The sequence below is a fragment of the Saimiri boliviensis genome, chromosome 11 (genome assembly GCF_048565385.1).
Source record: "Saimiri boliviensis isolate mSaiBol1 chromosome 11, mSaiBol1.pri, whole genome shotgun sequence".
Taxonomy (NCBI): Eukaryota; Metazoa; Chordata; class Mammalia; order Primates; family Cebidae; genus Saimiri; species Saimiri boliviensis.
The window spans coordinates 2,411,634-2,438,943 of NC_133459.1; the positions used below are offsets into that span (position 1 = coordinate 2,411,634).

Consider the following 27,310-nt stretch of genomic DNA (forward strand, 5'->3'; position numbering starts at 1 on the left):
CCACGACTCCCCACATGGGCTCTGGCTCTAGTCCCAGGGGGGCTGCTGAGCACAGCTGGGGTCCCTGGAGTGCCCAGGCAGCTCCCAGGAACAGGCAGGTGAGGGGTGAAGGGGGCGCTGACAGATGGGAGGACCGGGGAGGGGTAGGGCCCCGGCGGCAGCCTGGGAGAGGCTGAAGCAGCGCCCTCGGGCCGTCCAGGACCCTGGAGAGCTCCCGGAGCCCGAGTAGGGCCTGCTCTTCCTCCCCTACCACAGTCACCCGAGGACCGTGTGCCCTCAGCCTGACCTGGCAATGCTGGTACAGTGTCTCCCGCTCCTCCACCCAGCTAGGACCCTCTCACAGGGACTCGACCCTAGAGCTAGGGAGGCTGTGCACTCACTCACTCACTGCACCCCCAGAGCCACCTACCGCCTGCTCCCTGTGGGGTGGGGCTAGAATGGAGACTGCAGGGGACCCCCTGAAGGCCTAGGGACCCCCTCCTCCACTTGGCAGGTGAATGAGACCCCAGGGAGCACAGAAGCCAGGGAGTCAGAGCATCTGGAAAGGGGGACCTCGGGAGAGAATGTAGGTGCTGAGGAGCGAACCCCCATGGAGGGGGCCTGCAGGGCTGCTCCCCAGGGCCTGGCCGAGCCATGGGTGCTGGGAGCTCTGGAGCAGCCCTCCAGGCCTGCCCTGCCTTTCAGGGCCCGGCCTTGGCCTCCCCCCAGGGACAACAGAGTGTGAGGCTTGGCTGGGAGCTCCAGTGGTAGAGAAGCCTTCCCCCCTGCCCCAGTGAGGTGCAGCCACTCTAATGCCCAGTCTGCAGCTGAAACTAAATTTTTCGCTGGGTCCATGATGCCATCGCAGCAGACCCAAGAAGGCAGTCGACAGAGACCCTGTTGTGCTGCAGGCCAAGGAGCCACAGAGCCCACATGTCAGAACACCCACAGCAGGGCTGAGAGCCAGCACGTGTCCTGCCTGGGAGGAGCTGGTAACACAGGGGTAGCACCAGGCCTGGCCCCGCTGAGGCCCTGAGGACATACGCTGGTGAACTCTTGTCACAAGGGCCAATCTCCAGGGGCGCCCGCCCACAGGGACACTGGCACATCCCTGGGACTACAGGCTTGGCACTCAGCGTACCCTAGGGCACTGGGCGGTGTGCACAGGGTGGGGGTCGCTGGTCATAGCAGCCCTGCAGGGCCTCAGGGAGCCCCCTCTCCATTAAGTGGGGCAGATGAGTGCTGCCCAGCTCCAACTATGAGCAGGGGGGCTTTCTATCAACACGCAGGGGCCATCACCTATGGCTTATCCTCAAAGCACCAGAGGCTCTTAAAGAAAAGAAGGGGCCGGGCATGGTGGCTCACACCTGTAATCCTAGCACTTTGGGAGGCAGAGGCGGGTGGATCGCCTGAGGTCAGGAGTTAGAGAACAGCCTGAATGACATAGTGAAACCATGTCTCTACTAAAAATGCAAAAAAATTAGTTGGGCGTGGTGGCAGATGCCTGTAGTCCCAGCTACTCCAGAAGCTGAGGCAGGAGAATCACTTGAACCTGGAAGGCAGAGGTTGCGGTGAGCCGAGATCGTGCCATTGCCCTCCAGGCAGGACAGGTAGGGGGCAGGGGAGGGGCAGGGGAGGACTCTGCCCTCTCTCAGGAACTAGGGGCTCTGGGAGCTGTGGCGGTGCTTCTCTGGCGAGGCCTTCTCACCATCTCTGGTGTGCAGAGTGGAGACTGGCAGGAGGGTCACAGGCATCAGGGGAGGGTGAGCTGCTGGCGTGCGTGTGCATGCATCGGCCTGCATTCACGTGTGTGCGTTCGAGTGGTGTGTGCATGTATGTGTGTGCATGTTTGGTGGTGGGGAGTGGGAGGAAGGGTGGGGAAAGGATGCCAGGGAGTCAGGAGGAGCCGAGGCTCACATCCACGCACTCGTGAAGCTCTAGGACGTGTGTACAGATGGGAAGCCAGCACTCAGAGCTGCTGCCCACTGGCCTGAGATCACAGAGCTCCTGGGAGTCCAGGTTGGGGGTCCTGGCCCAGAGCGCTCTGACCCTTGATGGCTGGGACCAGGGTGGCCTAAGCTGGCTGCTGGGTCCTTGGGTGGACGCTGCTCCCTCTGCGGGCCCCTTCTCATTCCCCAGATGGAGGCGGCGGGGGAGGGCCCAGGCTGTGGGGCTTGAGTCTAGACATCCCCCGGTGTGGTCTCAAGGGAGGCAGGGGAGGGGCTGGCACCGGGCTTGTGGGTCCCTCTCCAGCCCAGGCCATGGTTATGCTGGTCACACGGCAGGCCCTCGTGGCTCCTGTCTCTCCCGGCCACTGGGCATGGACTGTGAGCACCGCCCCAAGGGAGGCTCCCACCCGCCCAGGCCCCGTCAGCAGCTGCCGTGGCAGCTCCGTTACTCAGCTGAGGCCATTTTCCTTCCCCTCAGAAGCCGATGACACACTGAGGTATTTCCTACCCTGGTCATGAGACTGAGGAGCGACCGTCCTGCGGCTCTGAGCCTCACACCAGCTTGGTCAGCTTTCTGCTTGGCCAGGACTGCACGCCATTGTCCTTGTCATTGATTGCACCTCCCGCCAGCACAAGCCAGGGCAGCCGGGATGCCCCCACCTCCCCAGCCCTCTTGGCAAAGTCCCCAGCCCCATCAGGCTGGGCTGCAGTCACGTCGGGGAGTAGGTCCTCAAGCCTCCCGGGGACACCTCAGCACGGACATGGCCAGCCCATCTCTCAGCCAGCTCCTAACAGCCTCCTCCCCTGCCTGCCATGTGAGCATGGGGCTCCCCAGCTCTGTGCCTGCTCACACCCAGGCCACAGCGTCCATGTGCAGGGGCCTGCAGCCATGTCCCCAGGCCACCACTGCAGCCCAGACTGCTTTCCGAACTGCCACCCCCAGGGACAGCCTCTCTGCTGCCAGCTCACACACGAAGCGGGAGCTGCTGCCCCAGCCTCCCAGAGAACCCAGTCTGTTCCAGTCGTAGAAGGAGCGAGTGAGTGAGGGTGAGTTTGGAGAAGCACCGACCCCTCTCCGGGCCAGACCCTGGCAGACAGAGCAGCCCCTGCCCTAAGCAGACCAGACTCAGACGAGCAGCCACACCATTGCCTCACGACAAGCTGTCCCGCTGACACCAGTAGCAGGCACCACCTGGGCCCAGGCAAAGGGGGATGATGGTGGCAGCTATGCAGCCCTTCTGAAGCTCAGCCCCCAGCTGGGCAGGCTGCCCGGACCCCAAACTGAGACTGCCAAGAGGCCCAGGAGCCACCCACTCACCTTGGCCACAGTCCTCACCCTGGAAGCCAGCAGGACACTGCTTCCCACACGTGCCGCTCGCAGGGTCGCAGGCCACGCCCGATGGGCAGGTGCACACCTGACGGCACCCTGGCCCAAAGTAGCCCGGCTCGCACTCTGCAGGCGGGAGAGAGGGGTGAGTGGAGTCAGCCGGCCCCAAGTCAGCTGGCCCCGGCGCCCCCCAGTCCCCATGCCTGGACTCACCTGCCTGACAGCGCTCGCCCCAAAAGCCGGCCTTGCAGGAGCAGCTGCCGTCCCTCTTGTCACAGGACCTCGTGTGTGGCTGCACGCACTGGCACTCCTCTGAGCAGCCCGGCCCAAAAGCCCACGGTGGGCAGGCTGCGCCCACAGAGCTGTGAGGGGGGCTCCCAGCTGCAGCCCCACCCTCCCAGCCCGCTTCCACTGGCCAAAATCCTGCAGGGAGCTGTCCTCGCCCAGCTCTCCTCCTGCAGCCCACTGCCCCTTCCCTCCCCGAGTGTCTGAACCCCAGGGACAGGGGACCCCACCAGGGACGGGTGACTCCACCAGGGATGGGGAACCCCACCTGGGACTCAGAGCTTGGCCTTGCTGCCAGTAATCTCCCAAAGCCAAGATGGGCCTCACTCCCTGCTGGCCTCTGCAAGAGGCCCGGCCCTGCCCTCATCTGCAGCCCACCCACCTCCTAGCTCAGGGCTGGGAGGCACCACGAGGTTAGGGACCGTCCACCCAGACGCCCTAGATGCCAGCAAAGTTACAGTCAAGAGGACATGGCCTGGAGTCCACAGACTCCGGGCGGACCCCAGACCCACATCCCAGTGGGTGACCTGGCCGGACCCCGATGGCCTCATCCCAACCCACAGTGCAGGTAATAGGACCCAGACCACCCTTTCCACCCACTGCAACCAGCGTGGACACTGGAAGGGGCAGTGAGACTCACCAAGGTGGCAGAAGCGGCCGTAGAGCCCCGGGTCGCAGAGGCAGGCCCCGTAGACGCGATGGCACCGGCCCCGGTTGGCACAGTTGCACTTCTTGCGACAGTGCTTGCCATAGAAGCCCTTGGGGCAGCCTGGGGGCAGCGGGGCTCCGTAAGAAGCTGGGCGGCACCAGCCTTCCGCAAGTGACCGCCCATCTGAGAGGATGCTCTGGGCTCGGCACGGGAGCCAGAGGCAGCCGCTGCCGGACACCTGGTGAGTCTCCCGGATGTGGCCATCTGTGGCCGTCTGCCCTGGCTGGCCCATCCCCTCCCTTCCCTGCCCCCGGGGTTCGTGGCAAGGGCAGGTGGAGGAGCATGTCCCTTGGCCCACACTGGACATGCATAAAGCTCACCCCCACTCTCCCCAGAGTCTGGCCCACATCAGGAGCCACCTGGCTCCTGTCCCATGGTGGTCACCAAGCTTGACCTCAGAAGCTCAAAGCTGGAAGGACGCGTGGCCCCAGTGATCAGGTCCCAGGCCCAGGCCACAGGTGGCCCCAGAGCTAGAAACGTCCTCGCCTTTGTTCCCCAAATAATTCCCTCCCGCTGGGTCCCAACCCGTGTCCTTCCTTCTCCCGAAGGCGGGAATAAGCTGAAGGTGCCCCACAGCTATATCCACATCCTGGTCCCCCAAGCCGGGAGACGAGACCCATCCTGCGTTATCCAGGTCGGCCTTGAACCTAAAGACAGACGTCTTCATCAGAGAGGCAGGCAGGGGCTGACAGAACTAGAGAAGGCCTGGAGGAGAGGAGGCGACCCCTCGAGGCCGCAGGCAGCCTGGATGGTGCAGTATAAACCCAGGGGAGCAGCGCCAGGGAGTGAATACCGGGCTGGTGAGCCCCTCCCCTTGCATGGGCCTGGTAGGCCTTCCTGGGACTCAGCTCCTTGGTCACCTGCACAGGGGCCTTTTCCCTGTTGGGGAATCTAATGACCCTCCCACAGGACCCACCCGAGACCCAGGTCTCTGGGAAGTCATCTGACATCGCAGAGCAGAAGTGCCAACACTCAGATCCCCCACCTGCCGCAGGCGCCCAGCCCTCGTACAGCTCCTAACAGGCAGCGCGTCCCCAGCCCTCGTACAGCTCCTAACAGGCAGCGCGTCCCCAGCCCTCACACAGCTCCTAACAGGCAGCGCGTCCCCAGCCCTCTGCAGAATAGAAAGGGCACACAGCAATCGGGGAAGGAGGCATGCTCCCAGGGAAGAGGTGGGAAGCCCTGTGCAGCTGCCCGGGGTTGCCCCCGCACCAGGCAGCCAGCTCTGCAGAGCACAGCACGTACAGCCGGGGAGCCTCACAGGGCCCCATGGGCATGGGGGACACGTTCTGTGGTTGGCTCTCCTCCATGAAGGCAAGAAGTTTGAGAGGTTAGCCGCATTCTCCAGGGGAAAAGGCAGAAAAGACCTAAAGATGAAGCTTTAGCCACCCAGGAAACACTGCCTGGACTAATTCCCCCAGAAAGGCTGAAACTTCCGAATGAGTAACCCCTTCTGCAAACCTCACCCAGCCACCACTGCACCACACAGCTCTACTTGAATGCTTCCAGGGACAGGGACCTCACTGCCTCTCAAGGGAACCCGTCCCAAAAGCGTTGCTCTGTAAAGTTCTACCATTTGCTGCAGCTAGGCCCTGGGAAGATGAGCACCAATGAAAAAGCAACCCCTCTCTCCCTGGAGGGCCTCATTCCCTCCCAGGCACGGCCCGGAGCTCTGGAGACGGGAGTCAGGAAGGGAAGGGAGCCGCGGAGAAGTTTGGCGGCACTTTTCCTGCTCCAGTGGGAGAAAGGAGACTAGGAGGCGGAGCGGTGGCACCTTCCACTGCCCTTGCAGCCCAGGGATAATTCCAGAAGCACCAGAAGGGGCTCACACACCGTCCTCACAGTTGGTCCCACTGACACCCGGGGGACAGCGGCAGGCTCCCGTGACAGGGTCGCAGGTCCCACCATTCTGACAGCTGCAGGAGAAGCTGCAGTTCTTCCCGAAGGTGTCCGGAGGACAAGCTACAAAGAGTGCCAGGGAAGCGCCAGGGTCACCAGGCAGTACAAACTGTGAGGCCCCTTCCTAGGGTTGGAGGCTCTGGGTTTAGAAGCCATTGCCTAGAGCAAAAAATGATGGCGCTCGTGCCACATCACCCCTCCCGTGCTCGTGGCAGACATCACTAATCGATCACCGACTCCTCTCTCTGAACGCCAGCACGCCTGCTGATCTTTCTAACAGGCAGAGCCTCAGGGACAGTTGTCAGGGGTCCCTGTGGCCATGTGAGCTAGAGGAACCTCACCTGCCCCCTGCCGTTCAGCAGACACCCCTCACTGTCTTAGTTATTTGCTGGCTCGATTGTTGCCAGGCCGTGAAGACCAACATTTAGGAAGGACAAACACGCTGGCTTGCTTGTTCCCAGGGAACCTTTACTGCCTGGACAGTGCCTGGCAAAGGGTGGACAGGCAGGGGATGTTCATCAAAGGAATGAACAAATGAATGAATGAATGGATCTGCACGGAGCCCCCTGCCCAGGGCCAGGAGGAAGGAGCAAAACTGAATGGGTTCAAAGGGCTGTCCCCAGGTCTTGCAGCTCAGAGGCCCCTTCCTGGCCCACGGCCCCCGCCCAGCAGCCTCACTCTCATTGCAGATGAGCCCAGTCCAGCCCTCGGGGCAGTCACAGCCGTCCAGGCCTGGGAGGCAGGTCCCTCCGTTCCTGCAGTCATCACAGGTCAAGCTGCAGTCGTGGCCGAAGGAGTCATCCAGGCAGACTGGGGGGCAGACCAGGATGGAGGCTCAGAGCCTGACACTGGCCCTCAGCAGAGGGGGGCAGACCAGGATGGGGGCTCAGAGCCTGACACCGGCCCTCAGCAGAGGGGGGCAGACAAGGATGGGGGGTTTAGAGCCCAACCCCTGCCCTAAGCAGAGGTGGGCAGACCAGGATGGGGGGCTCAGAGCCCGACACCTGGCCACAGCAGAGGGGAGCAGACCAGGATGGGGGGCTCAGAGCCTGACCCCTGCCCTCAGCAGAGGGGGGCAGACCAGGATGGGGGGCTCAGAGCCTGACACCTGGCCACAGCAGGGACAGCAGACCAGGATGGGGGCAGACCAAGATGGAGGGGTTCAGAGCCTCACTGCTGGCCTTAGTAGGCACAGAGGCCTGGCTCAGATCCTCAGGCCAGGGAAGGGGCATAAGGGGCATCCTCGGCCCATGAGGGCCCCAAAAGGGTGACATGGGGCAAATGCTGGGCCAGAGAAGCCCTAACCTAGGAGCTGTGCAAAGGGAGCCAGTGGCTCAGCCTCCCTGGGTCTTGGTCTAACATGGCATTGCAGGGGTCCTTCCTCACGTTTCCAACCTCTGATTGAATGGCAGGCTAGCCCGAGGGGTCTCTGGCTGGCGGCCCCGAGAGCAGGAGCCTCCGGGGCGGAGCCCGCACTCACCAAACTTCTCTGTGAGTGAGTGTTCGCCCCGCAACTCCACCTCCTCCTCGTCAGCCCCGATGTAGTCATCCTGGAAGAGTCGAGGCAGCTCATCCTGAAGCACGGCGATGTGGGGCAGCGGCCGCACGAAGGGCAGCTCGCCATCCAAGTCCACCGCTGGCTCCTCCAGAGCTGCCGGACACAAAGGCCCTTAGCCCCCACCACCACCTGCCGGCCCAGTGACTCCTCCGCCAGCTGGGGCTGGGCCCGAGTCCCACTCCAGGGGCCCCCGCCAGCCTCCTACTGCCTCCACTACCCCCAGCTCCTCCGCCTGGTCCTGGGGTCATCCCAGCTGCACCTGATCCTCCTTCTCAGGACAGAGAAGGCTCCAGGCCCTGAGGACCTGAGCCCTGGCCCTCTGCCCCCAGCCCCATTCCAGATCTAGGGACCCTGGGGCCTAGAGGGGTCGGGCTAGGAGAGGGGTCGGGGTGGGAGAGGGGTCGGGCTGGGAGCAGCAGCCATGAGTCCCAGGGACAACAGTAGCTTAGGTTGTGGCCCCTCCTCTCACCTGGTCAGGACAGGTGCTGGGTTCCAGGAGGATGCCTGTCTCATCAGCTTTCCCCACCCCACTGTCCCCAACCCACACAGTGCTCAGAAGAGGCAGGACCTCAGTGGGTCCCCAGGGGCGCGATGGCCTCTGAGGTGGTGCAGGCCCAGAGAGGCCAGGGGGCAAAGGATCCTCGGCAGGTGGCTGTGGGGCCAGCCGGGGCCAGCTCTGAGAAGGCAGAGGCCCGTGCTCCACGGAGGGCGGGGACTCACGGCGGCAGCCCCTGCGGTCCTCACGCAGCCGGTAGCCAGCCTCGCAGGAGCACCGGAAGGAGCCGGCCAGGTTGGTGCAGTGCTGTTCACAGCCGCCGCGGCCAGAGGCGCACTCGTCCACATCTGCGGGGACCCAAGGCTGCTGAGGCCTGTGCTCCCAGGAGGGGAACCAGGGAGGCCTCTGCCCACCCAGCCCCACCCATGGGCTGAAGCCCTGGTGGCCCTGCCAGAGCCGACTGGCTCATCTCATGAGGCAGCCAATAAAACACACCCCCAGCTCCCTCGGGCCTGAGATTACTGGCCACTCTCTCCTGGAGCTGGGCCTGTCCCCCCAGCTGCTGCCTGGCTGGCCCCTCCCAGCCTGGCCTCCCTCTGGCAGGTGTCTCTGACCCTGGGGCGGGAGGACGGCCAGAGCGTTCACTGCATGCAGGGGTGCGTGTGCTGTTTGAGCGCCTGCTGCTTGCAGGGCTGTGCAGGCATTGGTTGAGCGCCTGCTGTGTGCAATCAGCACAGCCCTGCACACAGCAGGCGCTCAAACAGTACCCACAGCCCTGCATGCAGCAGAGCACAGAGCAGGCCGACCCCATGCCCACCACCGGGGGACCAGAGCCAAGCCCGTGTCCTTCCTCAGGGCAGCCCCGCTCCCAGGCCACCCTCGCTGTGCAGTGCCAGGGCAGGGCTCACCCTCGCAGCCGCAGCCATCGGCACTGAGCCGGTAGCCGGCGTAGCAACCACACTCGTACCCGCCAGGGTTGTTGGTGCACACCTGCAGGCAGCACGGTTCGTCTGCACAGTCGTCGACATCTGTGGGGCACACAGCACAGGTCCCCTGGTACCCGGGAGCTGCACACGCACGCCCCTACCCACACACAACTGCATGCAGCTGCACGCAACCACACACGACTCACACGCCCGACTGCACTGCACCTGCCAATTCACACGTGCACACCGACATACGCGGCACCTGCACAGTCACAACCACACAACCACACCCACACACGCGTGTTCCTGGTCTGGCACCCACCACACAACCACACCCACACATACGCGGGTTCCCAGTCCGGCACCCACCACACAACCACACCCACACACACATATGTTCCCGGTCCGGCACCCACCACACAACCACACCCACACACGCGTGTTCCCGGTTCGGCACCCACCACACAACCACACACACACATACGTGGGTTCCTGGTCTGGCACCCACCACACAGTCACACCCACACACGCACGTGTTCCTGGTCCCACATATGCAGACACACACAGGACACACGGCGCGGCCCCGGGCCATCCGCCTGTCTACCGTGAACAAGGTGGTGGCACTGGGCTGGACTGGGGCTGAAGGGTGGGGACTCGGTCTGGGAGTCAGGGTCTGGAGTGTGACTCCCATGACACCGGACCTCCCCAGGTGATGGGGTGGTGCTGAGGAGGTACTGATGGGACTAAGGGGGTGCCGTGGCCGAAGGCGTGGGCCTGGCAGCCCGATGTGGGACCCAGGGCCTTTCCTGGGCCGGGATGCCGCCTGCTAGGCCTGCCCTACCACCACGCCTGGGCCCAGGCAGCCCGACCAGGACTCGGGGAGACAGAAAAGGACCTCCGAGTTGTGGCATGGAACTGATCCCAGACCCGGGGTGGCAGCGGATCCTTGGAGCGGGGCTGCGGGCATCTGTGAGGAGCCAGCACACACCGATGCAGGTCCGCTGATCTGCATCCAGCTCGTAGCCGCGGGGACAGGTGCACAGGGGCCCGGCGCTGGTGTGGCTGCAGCCGTGGGAGCAGCCACCGTTGTTGGCCTCACAGCTGTTCACAATCTCCATCTCGATCCCTGCCATGAGACCAGCCACCCAGGGTGTGGGGAGGCGGCTGGGATGCCCCCACCTACCTCGGCTCCCCCCACCTTCACCCAGCAGCCAGCCTTGAGCCCGGGGACACCAGCAGGAGGCAGCAACACGGAGCTCCCAGGCCTCGCCCGGTCTAGGACTCCGTGCCCACCAAGGGCACACACCCCAGGCTGCTCCTGACGGACAAGGAAGCCCTGCCCTTCTGCCAAAGCAGGCCTTGGGAGTCCTGGGGGGCAGCACCACCATCCCAGGCACCTCCAGCCTGCTGCCGGCTGTCCACTCACGGTAGCACTGCCGACCATCGGCGCCCAGCTCGTAGCCCGCGTGGCACACACACTTGAAGGACCCCTGGGTGTTGAGGCAGCCGTGGGTACATCGGGCCAGCCCTGCAGCACATTCATCCACATCTGGAGGGGGAGACCGGGGAGGGCTCAGAGGTGCCGGGAAGGGCCGGTGGAAGGCAGCACACAGCCTGCTGACACCCAGGGCCTGTGGCTGCGTGACACAAGTGTTCAGGGCCAATCCTACTGCCCCTGACGACCACTAGTCACAACCCTGCAGGTGCCCTAGGATGAAAAAGCTGGCATCCACACGGGTCCACATGGGTCTCATGCTCAGCCCATTGGGTGACCAGGCGCGGTTACCCCGGCAGCACTCTCCTCGTGTCCTCGAAGACGTGGAGCCACTGGGACACCCCAACCGGCAGAGTGCTTGGTGATACAGTCCGGCTGTGTCCCCACCCACACCGCATCGTGAATTGTGACTCCCACGATTCCCACGTGTCCTCGTGGGAGGAACCCGGTGGGAGGTGGATTTTTCCTGTGCTGTTCTCGTGACGTGAATGAGTCTTCTGCGATCTGATGGCGTTAAACACGGGAGCTTCCTTGCACACGCTCTGTCTCCGCCTACCGCTGTGGTCCTGAGGGGACTTGCTCCCCCCAGCCTGCCGCATGATCGGGAGGCCTCCCAGCCATGTGGAGCTCCAAGTCCACTCAAACTCTTTCTTTAGTAAATTGCCCAGGCTTGGGTATGTCTTCGTCGGCAGCGTGAAAATGGACTCATACCCTTGGAAACTGACCACTGCCTGGTCTGCAGACTCCCCTGTGGGACACCGGGGTGGTGGCAGCCAAACCCCTTCCCAACGCTGCTCAGAGGAGGCCGGCTCGCCCGCCGGGGGAAGAATCTGGGACACCCAGAGGTGCAGGGACGCGGTTAACAATAAACGTCGCCAGCCTTGTGGCAGAGGACTGCGCGGGGGAGGGTACCGCAGTGCATCTAGACAACAGCACCTCCCTGTGAGCGGATTCCAAAAAAGCACATTCACAACCAGCCCCGGTGACATGGCAGAAACCCGTCCCCTCCACCCAGGTGTGTCCGGGGCTCAGTGACAATGTCACCTTTTTCCTTTATGTTCTTTGATTATTTATTTAGGTTGAGACAGGGTCTCGTTCTGTCATCCAGGCTGTAGTGCAGTGGTGCAATCATGGCTCACTGTAATCTCTACCTCTAGGGCTCAAGTGACTCCTGCCTCAGCCTCCCCAGGAGCTGGGACCACAGGTGTCCACCACCGTGCTCAGCTATTCAGGTTTTCTTATTTGTTTGTAGAGGCAGGGTCTCACTGTGTCACCCAGGCTGCTCTTGAACTCCTAAACTCAAGTGATCCGCCCACCTTGGCCTCCCAAAGTGCTGGGATTACAGGTGTGAGCCACCACATCTGGCCTTTTATTTTTTTTTTCTTTTTAAGAGACAGAGTTGGCCAAGGTGGGGGGATCATAAGGTCAGGAGATCGAGACCACCCTGGCTAACACAATGAAACCCCATCTCTACTAAAATGCAAAAAATTAGCCTGGCGTGGTGGCACACACCTGTAGTCCCAGCTACTCGGGAGGCTGAGGCAGGAGAATCGCTTGAACATGGGAGGTGGAGGTTGCAGTGAGCTGAGATCACACCATCACTCTCCAGCCTGGGCGACAGAGTGAGGGTCATCTCAAAAAAAAAGAAAAAAAAAGAGAGAGAGAGAGAGACAGAGTGTTCTTGCTCTGCGCCCAGGCTGTGGTGCCGCGGCGATCACAGCTCACTGCAGCCCTGACCTCCTGGGCCCAAGTGATCCTCCCGCCTCTGCTTCCTGAGTAGCTAGGATACAGGCAGCACCACCACACCTGGCCAATAATTTTTTAGAAAGTTGTTTAGAGATGGTCTTGCCATGTTGCCCAGGCTGCTCTTGAGCATCGGGGCTTAAGCAGTCCTCCCTCCTTGGCCTCCCAAAGTGCTGTGATTACGGGCATGAGCCACAGCGCCCAGCTCGCTCCTCCTCCCCCCGACCCCACCCCCACCCCCCCACCCCGCCCCGCCCCTGCTTATACCTTTAGTTTTCCTGACAAGCAGACACTACTTTGGAAACACAACTGTTTAAAAGCTATGAGCAACACCTGAGCTCCCTGGCTCACTTCTGGTGAAATGAGCCTTGGGCTGGAAGCAGCTTTTGCCTTCACACCCTCCCCCTCAGCCCCCAGCAGTGGGGATGAGACCGCCACATCCCAGGTCACCCAAGGGCGGACAAGGCAGGGTCAGCTCTGCTCCCAAAGGGCCTGGTCCCATGGGAGGCCACAGTCCCAGAGTTGGACTTGGTCCCTCCACAGCACCTGGGCAGGGCGGAGCAAGGGAGGGGCATCCTACCTTCACAGGCCTTGCCGTCCGCTGCCAGCTGATAGCCTGTGTGGCATTCACAGTGGGCAAGGCCCCGGAGCACCTGGCACCTGTGCATGCAGCCGCCATTCCCATCGGCACACGGGCTTCTCCCTGCGGCCATGGACCCGAGGAGGGGGTTGGGGAGAGGGGACCCCAGTGGCTGCAGGGCACCTGCCCCAAGGCTTTTTGTGAGACCCTCCCCCAACCCAGTGCTCTCCCCGTCCCTGCTCCCGGCTGACGGGCTGGGCAGTGCGTCTCCCTCCTCCCAGGTTCGGGAAGTCTCTAAGACTACGGGAAGACCCTGCAGCCTCAGGACAAGGCCAGCGAGCCCAGGTCAGGCAGGAGCCCAGGCCAGCTCCTCCCACCACCCTCTCAGCCCGGGTGCCAGCGCTGAGACCAGGGCAGTGACCCCCCAGCTCTGTGACTTGGACCCCTTCATGCCCACTCTGGGGAGAACCCTGGAGGCCAAGTGGGGACATTCTCTCAGCACCTGCCCCATCCACAGCCCCATTTCCATATTCTGGAGGACTGCCGAGCCTGCCCGCTGTCACCATCCCCAAAGCCCCCTCCTTTCATGCAAGCAGCCCTGAGGACTAAGAGCAGAGTGCCAAACCAGGCCTGGCCACCCGCCTCCTCCTCCCAAGGGCAGCACCCCTCAGGTGGGCACCTATGGAAGGGAGGTGGCCCCATCGGATGGGCACCACGACAGTGAGGCAGCACCCATCCTGAGCTTCCTGGCCCCAGATGTTCCATCCTGGGCACAGCCAGAGGGGCTGGACCACAGCCCACCAGGCCTCTCAGGAGCCTCGGGGGTCTCCTGAAGACCCACTTCCCCCTGTAGCCCAGACCCAGCCCAGGCAAGGCAGCCCCCCCTGCCTCCACCCCCAGGTCCTTCCTCCCTCCTTCCGGGGCCGGCAGCACTCACGGACACAGCGCCTGCTGTCCTCCTGGAGCTGGAAGCCGGGCCGGCACTGGCAGCGGTGCCGAGTGGTGGTGAGCTGGACACAGTGGTGCTGGCAGCCGCCATTGCCCAGGGCGCAGGAGCTGATGGCTGGGGACATGGGCAGCACCGCAGGTCAGCGAAGAGGACGCCTGGTCGACAGTCTCTCCCCGGCTGGCATGGAGCAGGCGGTGGCATGGCCACTTCCTCCTGTCCTAGGGCCCCTCCCAGCCACTCCGAGCACCTCTGCCTTTTTCATCTCCATCATCTTGGACGATGGCTGCTCCCTGCCTGGCTCCCAGGCCTGGTTTTGCCTTCTCTGCCCACCTACAGGATCCTCAGGACTGCAGGGATTCACTGGACCCTCTGGCCCGGCCTGCTTGAGGGCAGGACACAGAGCGCTCTGCAGGAGGCCCCACCCAGACAGGAGCCCCGCATGCCCCAGCACAGAAGCCCCGCACACCCAGCCCCGCACACCCCGCACACCCCAGCACCCAACACCAGGAGCCTCTGAGAAGCTTCGAGCGAGGGCTCAGTGCCCCAGGAGGTTACGTCTCCCTGGAGGAGGCCGCAGGCTGGCAGGTCAGGAATGAGACCCCGGCATCTCACCATCTTGGTCCTTAGGCCAGGCCAAGGGGCAGGTCAGGGCAAGGGGCAGGTCCCCAAGGTGGGGACACTGTGGACAGCTGCCAAGGGCCACAGGCCTGGCCCCCAGTTCCCAGGGAACCAGCACAGCTCCTGCCCGCCCCAGGCCAGGCCACACCTCACACCTGACCCCACTTGGTGCCCACGCCCCCATTCCTTCATGCACATTCCGGCAGGGCGTGGGCTGTGGGGTCAGGGTGGCCCAGTGGGTGCTTGTACCTGGCTGATGGACGGGGCCGTGCCCTGAGCTGGACCAGGGAGGTGGGGAGAAGGCACTGGGCCAGGCTCGGCACCCAGGGTGGGCACCGGACCTCTGCCAAAAGCGGCAGCCAGCTCCTCAGCGGGGATTGGGTTACCGTCAGGTCTCTGGCAGTCGCCTTGTGGTTAGGGAGGGAGTCAGCCCCGAGCTCAGAGGGAAGCCACAAGAACATGCTGCTGCTGTGCCCGGGTAGGGAAGGCTGTCTGCCCAGGCCTGTGCCCAGAGCAATCCCAAGCCCCATTACTAAAGCGCTGAGACTCTCTCTAGGCAGAAAGCTTCCCTGAGATGCCACCTCCTCCGGGGCACCTCCTCAGGGGCTGCCACCATCCCTTGGGGTGACTGGCCCTGGGGCCGAAACTGGGGAAACTGAGGAAACTGTCACTGCACGGCAGGTGGGGTGCCCAGCACCACTGAGGGAGGCCGGTCCGAGGTCACCGGAGCCGGCAGCGGCTGGAGGACCGCCGTTGCCTCTGGGCCCTGAGACGGCAAAGCGCCCCCAGAGCAAGCTGGCTTTAAAAACCCACAGTGCTCACCACACCTGCCTCCCACCAGAGAGCAGGCACTGAGGGTCCCCTCCTGAGGCAGAGCCAGCCTCAGGGGGTGGCTGGGAGTGGCAGTGATGGCTCTGTCTCCTGCCCCACGTGGCCTTGGCACATGCAGGCTGCGGGGAGCCCAGCAGAACTGAGGTGAGCCCGTCTGCCTCTGAGCCCCTTGCCCCACCCACCTCACTCCCATTCTGCCCAGACAAGATGGGGGTCGTCCTGGCCCCCAGGCCCAGACTGCCTCACCTGAGACTGCCCTGCTGAAGCCACTGCCATGGCTCCAGGGCCCTCTGAGCATGGCCTGGGCTGACCCCGCCCCCGGGGGCCTTGTTTACGGTGCGCACTGCAGCAACGGCACCCCTGTCTGGAACACGTAATAGGAACCAGAGCCCCTCCTGGCAGGGCCAGGCAGGCACAGGGGCACAGGGCCCAAGGCAAGGAAGCTGGGCTGTCAGGACCCAGGCAGCTGTGGCAGAGCAGGGAAGGAAAAGGACTTCCCGTCAGCTCCTCCAGACAGGCAGAGCCCTGAGATGTACCCAGGGACCACCAGGCAGTGCCCACTAGAGCCCACCAGGGCGGGAGAGGGTCGGGATGGGGGTTCCCCGGGAGCCCATCCTCTCGCTGCTCCAGTCCACACAGTTCTAACACCCCAGATGCTCCAAAGCTGTGCACAGACAGAGCCAAGCCTCATGTCATCATGTGTATCCTGTGCCATGGATTCCCGGAAAGCTGAACCAGGCAGATTTTCACCGGCATGGGGATGTGCAGCTCAGGAAGGGCCACCTCTGCGTGGCTGGCGCCCAGCACTGCTGGGGATGTTTCATGACACCTCGGGACACTGTGAGACCCGGCTGCAAAACACACAGCCCAGCCCTCCGCCCCAGGCCACAGCCAAAAGCTCGCACCTGCTACAGCCCTGCAAAGCAGACCAGGCTCAGACCCGGTGAAGCTGAATGTGTCCATCAGATGTGGACGGGGATCTGCCTCCCAGTGGGGGAGATCCTCCCTGTCTGTGCTCAAGCCCTCGCCCGGCTCCCCGGTGGACAGACGCAGGCTCCACGGCACGCCCCCTGTGTCTTTCACTTCTTTACACTGAAGTGGTGTTCTCTCAAAGGAAAGTCCCCACCCAGGGAGGGTTCGATGGTCCGTGGGTGTAAGCACACCAGGAGCTCTGGCAATCCTGCCCTGCCTTTCATCCCCTCCTGACTCGAGAGTCGTGTTCTGCCAACGCCTAACCTTGGTCCCTGCCCACTTCCAGATCACATGCAACTGACTGTTGTTGGGGGACAGTCTATGATGAATGGAATGTGTCCCCCCAAAATTCCTATGTTGGAGCCCGAATCCCCAAGGGGAATGGATCTGGAGACAGGTTTTCTGAGAGAGCACAGGCTGGGGCCCTGACCACGTAGGATTTGTGTCGTGGGAAGAGACACAGAGCACTCTCTCTGTTAAGGCAGCCAGAGCTGCCTGCGTCACCCTAACTCCCCAGTTTGCCAATTCTAGGGGACGTCACTCCAGCCCAGGCAAGTGCAGGTCCACTTGGGCTGGGCTGCAATTCCAACCTCTGCCAGCAGGAGGTGCCGCCACCCAGGAACCCTCCAAGTGTGAGGCTGGAGCTCTGCAAAGGAACGGGGCCTCCTTCTGCCTGAGCTGGCTTGGTCTCTGCGCTCCGAGGCACAGAAGGCGGGGGCATCCGTGGCAAGGCCCAGCCTGAGCTGACTGAGGGCTGCGCCCACCAGCTCCTCTGTCCAAGCCTCCAAAGCCAGCCCAGTGGTTTCAGGGCCAGCTCTCCAGGGTGGCTCTGGTCCCTGTGAGTTTCGCAAGGTTTATAATTACTGCCCTCAGATTGGGATGGTTTCTAGGTCCTGAGTCTCCTGCCATGTGTGGTCAGTGGTCCTCAGCCCTGCCTTCTAGGAAGCCCTCCCTCTGCTGGGGACAGGCCCAGGGTGGCAGGCTGGGTAGTGTTCACCCCCCAGCTCCCTGCCCTGTGCACCTCCCCCACCCCCAGCCCTCTCGATGGGGCCTCCCCGTGGCACAGGGGCACTACTCACAGCCCATGAGAGTGGCTGTCCTTGTCCACACACCAGGATATCCGAGCCCATGATGTCACCCCAACAACACAGAGCACCAGGCAAACGCTGGCCCTTCAGCACAGCTGCCAGGCATCCAGAGACGGAGCAAGGAGGAAAACGCTGGCACCCCCTCCATGGACCCAGGCTAGACCCCATAGCCCACACCCCGGCAAGGCCTCCAACCCCCGCCACGGCCAGATCGTCCTGCCCAGTGCCCGCCTTTCGGGGGGATCACCTGGGCTGGGAGGGAGGGCTGGGCTGTGTGTTTTGCAGCCGGGTCTCGTAGTGTCCCGAGGTGTCATGAAACATCCCCAACAGTGCTGGGTGCCAGCCACACAGAGGTGGCCCTTCCTGAGCTGCACATGCTTGGCTGCGATGGTCCAGACCCACTGGCCAAGGTGACAGGCGGGTCCCTAGAGACAAATGCTAGCAGTGCTCTAGTGGCCTACGAGGGGCCCGGGCACTTTGGGGAGTGGCGGGCGGCAGCAGCACCACACACGTGGATGGAGGAGGACAGCTGGCAGGGGCCAACTGGGGCACTCTAGGGTAGGAGCAGCAGGGCGCAGAGTGGGCACCCAAGCCCGCAGCGCCCACGCCAACACTCGCGCCTACCCGCTGCTGAGCCTCAGCTCCAACCCGCCCTCCTGGGAGCGGCCCCGACCCAGGGCTACATGAGCGACACACTGGTTCAGCTTCTCCAGTGTTTAGGAAGGCGCCTCTGTTGTCACTGCTGTCCCCGGAGGGCAGGCCTTGTCTACATCATCCGGACAGCAACCTGCTGCCGAACAGTGCCCGGCACCAGCACACCGGCCCTTCAGCACAGCCAAAGGCATGGCCCAGGCCTCTCCCGCCCTCCTCCCCGCCCCACGCAGCGCCCTGATTCGGCCCCTTCTGCTGGTGTCATGTCACCTCTTTCCTCCTGATTTTCAACCAGGTGGAGCACCAGCTCCCCTTCCCAGCAGCCCAAGCGTCCGGCCTTCCTGCTGGGTTTTAACACAGACTAGGGTGGTGGCCTCTCTGTGTTGGGGTACAACCATCCCACACCCTACCCCTGTTCCCAAGCACTCCACTCCGCCTCCACCAGCACCTCTGGCATTCTAGACTCAAGCAAGGCCACAGAAGCCCCTTCCCATGTGCAGAAGCCCAGGGCGGTCTCCCGGGCTGAGCGGGGGCTGCCCCACCAGCGGCTCTTCCCCTGACTCCCGCAGGCTCGGCCCAGGCCAGCCTCTTGCACCCACAAGGCTGGGAAGGCAGTCTCCCCATCTGCAGCTGCAGCCTGGGTTGGGTTTTGCAGGCCCTGGGTCTGCACAAGTGTGCTCTGTGGAGCAGCCTGGAGCTCACACCCAGCAGCCTCCCCTGGGCCAGGCCTCCCCTCCAAGAAGGAGCCAAGTGGGGGCAATGCAGCCCCTCACTGCCCTGATGGGGAGACCCAGGCCGGGGGAGGGAAGAGTCTGCCCAGAGCACACAGCACACCCAGGCGGGGCCCGGAGGCCACCCCAGCCATGTGCATACGAGAGTCCATCCAACTCTGGGGGACACAGGCAGGGGGTGGCCAGGCCACCAGGGGGTGACAACAGAGTCCCCTCCCCCACCGTGTCCAGCCCAAAGGCCTGATGGGCATGGGGCCAAGAGTGGGGGAAGGACTCAGGGCCAACCCCTCCACGGGGTCGCACAGGGTGTTGCATCTGGAGGGACCCCTGCTGGTTGAGCCAGCGACATGTGTGGACCTCAGGGGGCCCCCAGGAGTGCTACTCAAGCCAGGGACACAAGAGAACAGCCCTGTTCAAGGCCAGGGCCCAGAGGTCAGCCAGGCCGCCTCCAGGAGCACAGGTGGGCGTCGTGCTGGCTCAGAGCACTAAGGTACACGAAGCAGAGGCCTCCAGCTCAGGGTTAGCCAGAAGGGAGGGGCTCTCCTCTGTGGGCGTTGCCCGCTGGCACCCTGCAGGGTGTCATGGAAAACCAAGAATGATGCCCGCAGACACAGGCCAGACCACCGCCCCCCACCACCGGGAAGGCACACTAGGTCCGCTCTTCCACCCCAGAGACTGGGCGCCCCGGGAATGGAGCACACCAGGACTGGTGGTCCGGGCTTGAAGGAGACCCACACTCTCACGGTGCGGGAGCCCATGGCAACGTCCTTCTCGTAGAGTCTCACTTTTGAGAAGGGAACCCTTTTAGCGTCTGATTTCCGTCTCCAGAAGGCAGGGAGCTGTGGCGGCTGCACTTTTCCTGCCATCCCCCTGCCTCAGAGCCAGTTCAAGTGTATTTCAAGGCCTCTCTGGAGTGTGTCAAGGCCCCCCTAAGGTGCAGCCTCCTCTAAGGACTTCCGAGATTGCTCCTGGCCCTCGAGGTGTGAGCACCCTGAGAGCTGCGGCCCGTGCCGGGAAGGATGGGCCGAACTTTGTGTGGATTCTCCACCCAGCCTCTCTGCAAGCCTCACTCCAAGGTGCTGGGGGGGTCCAAGACAGCAGAGCATCAGGCCTGCAGGGCCTGTTCCTTGCCCCTGACACAGCCCCAGGAGGGGTCACAGCACCCTCCCGGCCCGGAGAACCCCTGCTAGCCTGGAGGAGGGTCTCCGAAGCCTGCCCATGGGCGTGGGGGAGGCCACTCCTGAGGACAGGCCTGGGCAGAGGGTACAGTGTGAGCTGAGGCGCCCCCCACCCTGGGGCAGGAAGGTAAGGCAGTGGGGGGAAGGGCCCCGAACTCCCCGGGGCCAGAAGTCCAGTGCCACCCCCGTCAAGCCCCCACAGAGTCCAGGCAGCCTGGCAGGGATGGGGTGGGCACTGCCCTCTGACAGGCCCAGGCCGAGCTGCCACAGGAGACCCCTAACAGGGCAGCCACGGCCAGGAGCTGAGATGCCCCGACCCCCTCCCCATCCCAGGCCGGCGTCTCAGGCCCACGGCCTGGCCGGGTTCCTCAGCGACAGGAAGAGGCTTGAGATGGCGAGGCACCCCTAAACCAAGCACGCCTGGCTCTGCCTGGGAAGAGGCCCCCGGGGGCCCCCTCCCCACGCTAGAAGCTTCTCAGGCCCCCACAGAAAAGGCAGTTTCCACCAGACCCAGCCTGACAAACCTGCGCCAGTCCTGAAAAAAACCCTCCAGGGAGAAGAGGAAGCGTCTCCCCCACCACAGCTCTCACGCGGAGGCCACCATGGGCAAGGGAGGAGGGGGACGACACGCCCCAGAGAGTGCCAGGAAGGGGGTCTGGATGGTGCCCAGACAGGGTGGCCTCAGAACGGGGCTAGTCCTCACCTGTCCCCAGGCCAGGGGTCCCCAGGCCACCAGCAGGGACTTACGGGAGAGGAAGGCATTTCTCCAACTCAACTCAGCCAAAGGCTCCTGGGACCCAAGCTACCCTCATTGTCAAAGCAAGGGTGGCCACCCGTTCCCAGGGGGTGAAACTCCCAGCACCTTCCGTGGCGAAACAGACGTGTCACAGCACCGGGGCTGTATTTCCGGAAGTTCCGGAAGCTTCAGTGTAAAGGCCTTGCCGGGAGCCTCAGTCAAGTGGAAGAGAAGATGCAGCCTGAGCTCACAACTCTGCGTCCAGCAGACCCTGAGTAGGGGAAGGCACGGAGGTAACAGGCTGGCACGCGGGCGAGGCTCACTGGGGCCCTCCGTGGGGCGAGGAGGCCAGGAGCCGGGCACTGGCCCTAGAGGAGGCTGGGGAGGCACCGGGAGCCCATCACCCACTCAGGGAGCACCCTGCGGGGAGAGAGCCAGAGGGGCTCCAAGGTCCCAGGGGCCTGCCAGGCTGTGCAGGCCCTGCCCAGGGGCCCTGGCATCTGGCCCTGAGAAGATCCTTTAAAATGGGCGAGCACCACAGATGAAGACTTCTGGGGCCCCAAGTGTTCGAACACCCTGAGGGCAGGCTCCTGGGAGGCAGATCCCAGAAGGCCCGGCTACAGGAGGCGGCTCCAGCGAGTGAGTGACGGGGGGGTGGGCAGTGGGTAGTGGTGGATGGGGTGGTCCTTGCCCCTTTTGAGGGTTTCAGGGAAGGTCATCATCACGCGGATGGTGAAAAGAAACCCTAGGAGACTAAATGTCCCAATGACCCCACTCACAGTAGGAGGCCAGAAGAGGGGAATAGAAGCCAGGAGAGGCCCCCGCTGGACAGACACCTGGGCTCCCCTTCTACAAAGACGACCCTGCCTGAGAGGAGGGTGAGGAAAGGGCATGCACCCCAAGAGCTGGCTCCTCCGGTGGGCCTGAGGGGACCGGGAGGCCCAAGGCTAGAGTGCCCCGGGCTCCCAGAAGCCCCTGCATCGGGCGGCGGGCTGGGGCCGCACCCGTCTCTGCTGTCCTGAAGTACATCACAACATTCCAGCATCTGTTTCTACTTTCAGATCCAGGGAAACGTTACATAGCGGCTGCCTGGATCCCCGCAGTGGCTGGGACATGTGAGTGTGTGCCGGGAGGGGGCCCCCCGGGGCTGGCAGGCTGCCCTGCCACATTGCAGGCAGGACCGGGAGGGAGAGAGCTGCTCAGAGCCACCCTGGGCCCCACTCTGGGCCTCCAAGGCCAAAAGAAGGGGCATCCTGACCTCCTGTCACCCAGAGAATGAACCCCCATGCCTCCCAGACAGAGGCCAGCAGGAGAGCCAGTCCTGTCCTTGCTCGGGACGCCTGCGTCCACAGCCAGCCAGGAGCAGGGATGCCGAAGGGCCGGGGTGACTGACTGGCTACTTACTCTTCACCGCAGACTCCTGGGCTCCAGCCTCCTGCTCAGCCCTGCACCGGAGCCTCAGGGCCTGGCACCCCTCCTTCCCTCTACCCCTCCCTCCCTGCAGCTGCAGTCTGTGTCCCTGGCACCACCTCCAGCCCGTTCCCTCAGCCAAGAGACCCCGCAGAGGAAGCTGAGGGCCAGGGTCTCGCTCCTCGGTCAGCTCTACCCCACCTGCATCAGCCCACACCCTCCAGGCTCCCAAGGCTGGGCAGGGGGCACCTGGGCTCACAAAGCCTGGCTCTGCACATGAAAGGTGGCCTCACGCAGCCCCGGCCCTGGACCAGGCCTCCTCGGCCAGCCTCCCCTGCCACCCAGCAAGCAACCCTCAAATCTAGGGGACATCACAGCCAGGCCGAGGTCGCCGCTCACCAACCACGGGAGCTTCTGTGGCAGAGAATCTTTAATAGCATCTCCACGATGGGCCCCCTCTCCTGTCCACTGGGAGAGGCCTCAGCATCGCAGCCAGGCTTAGTGTGGCTGTGGAGGGCTCACAGCAGGACCCCGGGGGCAACTTGGCACATTAGGACACATCCCTTTACTGGCCTGAGGCTGGGGCAAGGCGTGGCCAGGATTCCACAGAGCCACGCTCCACAGGAAGGAGCCACCGCCAGAGCGGCCTCTGCCTCTCCGTGTGCACTGCCACCGTCCAGGCTAGGCCTGGGCACACCCCAGAGGGCACGGTCTTCAGGCGACACTCACCCAGGCATGTCCTGCCGTCGGTGTGGAGCCGGAAGCCGGGCTTGCAGTCACAGAGGTAGGAGCCGGGGGTGTTCACACACCGATGCTGGCAGCCACCATTGCGGGTTCTGCATTCGTCCACATCTGGGCAGAAATGGGGCTGGGTCAGTGCCGGGCACTCGCACCTTCCCGCCTCGCTGACACAGCTCCCCAGGTGCTGGGGACCCAGACCCAGGACCCTCCTGTGCCTCGAGGGCACCGCCCTGAGCCCCTCACTCACACCTGCCGGAGCCGGGGCAGAGGAGGCAGGCTCTGTCCTCCCACCTCAGCCGCCTGCCCAGGAAGGAAGGTGGGGAGCAGAGGAGGGCTCAGCAGGGACAGGCTGGGCTCCTAGCGCCTTTCAAGACTCAACCTGGAGCACGCGCGGTTTGCAGTTTTCTTAAGTCCAGATTCCCAAAGTGCTTCCTGGGCAGTGTCAACCACTGCACCGGGACCCACTAGCCCAAAAAGAGAAACTGATCGCTTCTGAGATGACCATGTCCAGGCTGTGGGGAAGCCTGAGAGAGGGGAGGGGAGGGGAGGGGAGGGGAGGGGAGGGAGGGCTCGTTGGCTTGAAGAGTGTCGCTGCAATGCGCAGCCGTCTGGAGCCTCCCAGGGAGGCCCTGTCTGGAAACACGGTCTTTGCAGCTGTCCTAAGTTCAGGCTCGAGACGAGATGGCTCCGGAGGAGGATGGGCCCTAAGCCCAATTCCCGTGTCCCACCAAGACACACAGAGAGGCCCGTGTGAAGACCAGGCAGACTGTGGTGATGAGGCCACAAGCTGAGGACGACCGGAAGGAAGAGGCCAGAGGTCCTCTCTCCAGGCTCCCAGGGCACGTGGCCCCGCTGTCACTGAGTTCAGAATCCTGGCCTCAGATGGCGAAGAAGAAACTCCCACTGTCTGCGGACACCCCGTTTGTGGTGTTTATTCCAAAAACCCTGGGAGGCCAATGCAGCTGGGGACAGCCTGCACCCCCCATACCCACAGGCTCCCCGAGCAAGGACCCAGAAGGGCAGCCCCACTACCTCCCAGGCACGACCCCCGCTGTGCCGGCATCCTCCCCAGTGACGTGCCACCCACCGCCCGGGGCAGCCCAGACCCCGTCAGACCCTCCCTGCCCGAGGCCCAGGTCAGTTTAAAACTACGCATCCTCAGGTTCCAAACTCAGCTGAGGCCCCACTCAGAGGCAGGAGAGGGGAACAGGAGGGCAGGACGGGGTGAGGGCAGCCTGGTCCTGAGTCTCTCCACGCATCCACACCATCTGGACTTCCACAGCCTGGGGACCTGCAGACCAGCAGCCCAAGGCCATCCTTCCCTGAGACCCTGCCGGGGCTGGAGACCCAGCAGGCTGCACCCAGGCCCCGTCACCACCCTCTGCAGGAACGCAGCGGGAAAGCACAGATGACAGATAGGGAGAAGGCTTCGGGCCCTCCTCCCACCCTCCAGGCCCACATTGCCAAGCTGGGCCTCAGGGGAGTCCAGCCAGCAATGGAGGCAAACAGAACTGAGCAGACAGGCGGCAGGCCACAGGCTTCCTGGACACCTGTGTGTGTGGCCCCTGGGCTGCCTGGGTCGGAAGCCCTGCAGCTCCTGTGCCCTTGGCAGCCAGCCAGAGCACCCAGCACACAGGGCCTCTCAGAGAAGAAGTCAGTCGCTGGGACAGACGGGGCAGTGCGGCCTCACAGAACATGCTGTGACCCTCACCGGAGAGACTTCTAGAAGCACTGCAGGAGGACTCTCCTAGGGGCCTGGAGCCTCTGGGCATGGCAGAAACTCTGGAAGCCAGTAGTGCCCCAGCCAGAGAGGTCAAGGGTAATGTGAGCCAGAGACCACGTGGGCCACATGGACAGCACGGACCGACCACGAGGGCAAGAGGCCAGCGCCCAGGCCAGAGCAGACACAGGAGTCGCCCCAGGCACCACAGTCCATACCTGCTACTCAGGCCAGGTAACATCTTTTACCCCATAACCTCACCCACCCCACAGCCAGGTTCCCAGATCCCAGGAGTTTGGGGGTGGGGGGCTGCTGAGAAACCTCAGGGAGCCGGCAAGGGGAGAAAGACACACAGGTGCTCTTCCGGAAGCTACAAGCTACGAGCCAAGCGTCTAGGGGCCGCCATCCAGGGGGACAATAGAGGCCCTGCCCACTGACCTTGCCCTAAGAGAGAAAGCATGGCCTAGCTGGGAGAAAATACTACGATTTCAAAGGGCAAGTCCTCGACCACGTGGGAAACTGGCTGGCCGGACGCCTCGCCTACCAGGGCTGCACAGAGCCCCTCTCTCATGTGCCTAACCATCGCCAGGTCCATGATCAGCTGTGACCACCAAGGCCTTCCCACCACCCCCAGTTCCCACCCTAGTCCCCACAAAAATGCCCACCTTCAGGGCTCCATCCTTAAACTCCCACGTGGAGCACTGCTGGCGGGTGCAGGCGGCCAGCGGTGACACACAGGGAGAAGCTCTTCATAGCCAGCGCCAAGCCTGAGTCAGTGGACGGCGCCAACCCACCAGGCTGTGCCCACCCACCTACAAAAAACCTGCTGCCCATCCACGCTCTGAGAATGTGCCTGCAGCCCAAGATGACTCCAACAGCCTTGGGAGGCCGGGGTCTCTGCCTGGGACCTCCAGGGCCATCTACTCCCTGCACAAGCCACACCCATTCTGGGGGTACCCCCATGGCCCCTAGGCCCTGAGGCTGCCTCCTAAAGGGGACTGCAAGTGAGACCAGGAGCCCCTCTCCACCTGCATCACGAAGTCAGTCGCAGCAACCTTTGCAAAGGTCATGATGGTTTGCGGGAAGAAGCTCGAAAGCAAAGGGTTAACGGGCCCCCAACAGTGCCTCAAAGAAGCTCGAGTGAACAGAGGGACCCGGTGCCCTCCAAGGGAGTCAGCTGGGGGACAGACTCATGCCCACTCGGCAGGGCAGGGTGGGTGGCACCCACCTGAGGGGCTCAGGAGGACACCCCTTCCCCCTGAGCTCAGATTCCCCCATCCAAGACCCCGAAGAGGATCTCTGAACAGCCACGATGTCCATGTCCTCCTGTTGTGCAGATGGGAACACTGAGACTCCATCATCCCAGCTGGGCTCAGCCTCAGCCGCTCTCAGCCACCAGTCCCTCCAGAAATTCCATGCTCCCTCTGAAAATGCACAGGCCCAGGTGGGCCAGGCCAAGCCCTTTCCACCCCAGCTGCCCTTTCTGGCCGCGTCAGGGGTCCGTGGTGGGGAAGACAGGCGGGTGGGTGGGGGCGCTGAGGCACGCCCAGGCTTCCAGTGCCTGCTGCTTGCTATCGGCCAGGATCAGCTTTTGGAAACACTGAGCCAGCTCAAGGGTGAAGGATTTGGGGCCTCCCACTCAGACAACAGAGGCCTGCAGGGACAGGCACTCAGCCAGACAACCTCCTGCTAGAGTCCCCTCCACTCTGAGATCTCGGCCCCTTTGAACTGAGCAAATCCCCTTAATAGAAATGATTTTCACTCAGAAAGCAAGGCAGGAAGAACACATCACCCAAACCCTCTCTGCCCCACTCCCAAGGCACCCATGTGATGGCAGGGCTGAGCTGTTCTCAGACAGCTCCAAGGACCCTCAGGTGCCGAGCCCGTGACCCTGGCTGTGGCTATGACCTGAAGGGCCATAGGTGCAGTGGTCTGTCAGGACAATGTGGTCAGCGGAATAACGAACGTCCCCCAGAGATGTCCGCATCCTCATCCCCAGACGTGCACATGGCAAAGGGACCTGCCTTTGCAGATGGACTGAGCTGAGGATCTGGGATGGGAGGTTATCCTGGCATATCCAGGTGGGTTCAACACAGTCTCAGGGTCCTCACAGGAGGGAGGCAGGAGGGCCAGCGGGTGGAGAGGAGGAGACATGACTGTGGAAACAGAGGTCAGAGGCGGGGGGGGAGGGATTGGGAGGTGCTGTGCTGTCGGCTTTGAGGATGGAGGAGGGGCCACAGCCCAGGAATGTGGGTGGCCTGTATAGGCTGAAAGGAGCATGAGACGGACTCTCCCCCAGGGCCTCCAGAAGGAGCACAGCCCTGTCCACACCATGATTTTAGCCCACTTTGGACTGCACCCCGCGGGACTGTCAGGGAATAAATTCATGCTGTCCTAAGCACTGAGTGTAGGTTATCTGTCACTGCATCCATGGGACACAAAAGCAGAGTGCACCACTGTCATCTCAGGAGTCACAGAGGCTTGGGCCATCTGGGCTGGAAATCGGGGCTCCCAGCACCAGCTCTGCCAGCCCAGCCCCTGGCTCCTGTGCCCTCTGTGGGGCTGGTTGCACAGTCAGGTTCACGAGAGCCACGTGCCCTGCAGAAGCTGTCTCCTTGGGTTCCCTCCTCTGCAGGCCTGTGCTCCGGGACCAGCCATGCCACCTACACACAGCCCACGCTGTGCATGGAGCCTGCAGTGGGACCAGGGCCCCCATGAAGCTCTGGCACCCGGGACCCA

General features: G+C 63.4%; 1 protein-coding gene across 5 annotated transcripts in view; it reads right to left on the reverse strand.

Moving 5' to 3' along the window:
- Positions 1-27,310, reverse strand: part of MEGF6 (multiple EGF like domains 6) — a 121,426-nt gene that overhangs the window by 11,431 nt on the left and 82,685 nt on the right. For 4 of the 5 annotated variants that reach the window (XM_074379957.1, XM_074379956.1, XM_074379958.1 and 1 more), the window contains 13 exons: positions 22,840-22,962; positions 13,884-14,009; positions 12,947-13,069; positions 10,555-10,677; positions 10,117-10,254; positions 9,111-9,230; positions 8,427-8,549; positions 7,629-7,799; positions 6,827-6,958; positions 6,083-6,211; positions 4,181-4,309; positions 3,469-3,603; positions 3,247-3,381 (listed from right to left, as the gene is read on the reverse strand). In XM_074379957.1, coding sequence (XP_074236058.1) covers positions 3,247-3,381; positions 3,469-3,603; positions 4,181-4,309; positions 6,083-6,211; positions 6,827-6,958; positions 7,629-7,799; positions 8,427-8,549; positions 9,111-9,230; positions 10,117-10,254; positions 10,555-10,677; positions 12,947-13,069; positions 13,884-14,009; positions 22,840-22,962 — 1,707 coding nt within the window. Of the gene's footprint in view, positions 1-3,246; positions 3,382-3,468; positions 3,604-4,180; positions 4,310-6,082; positions 6,212-6,826; positions 6,959-7,628; positions 7,800-8,426; positions 8,550-9,110; positions 9,231-10,116; positions 10,255-10,554; positions 10,678-12,946; positions 13,070-13,883; positions 14,010-20,826; positions 20,908-22,839; positions 22,963-27,310 lie in introns of those variants that run through there. The other variant, XM_074379960.1, reaches the window with a different exon arrangement.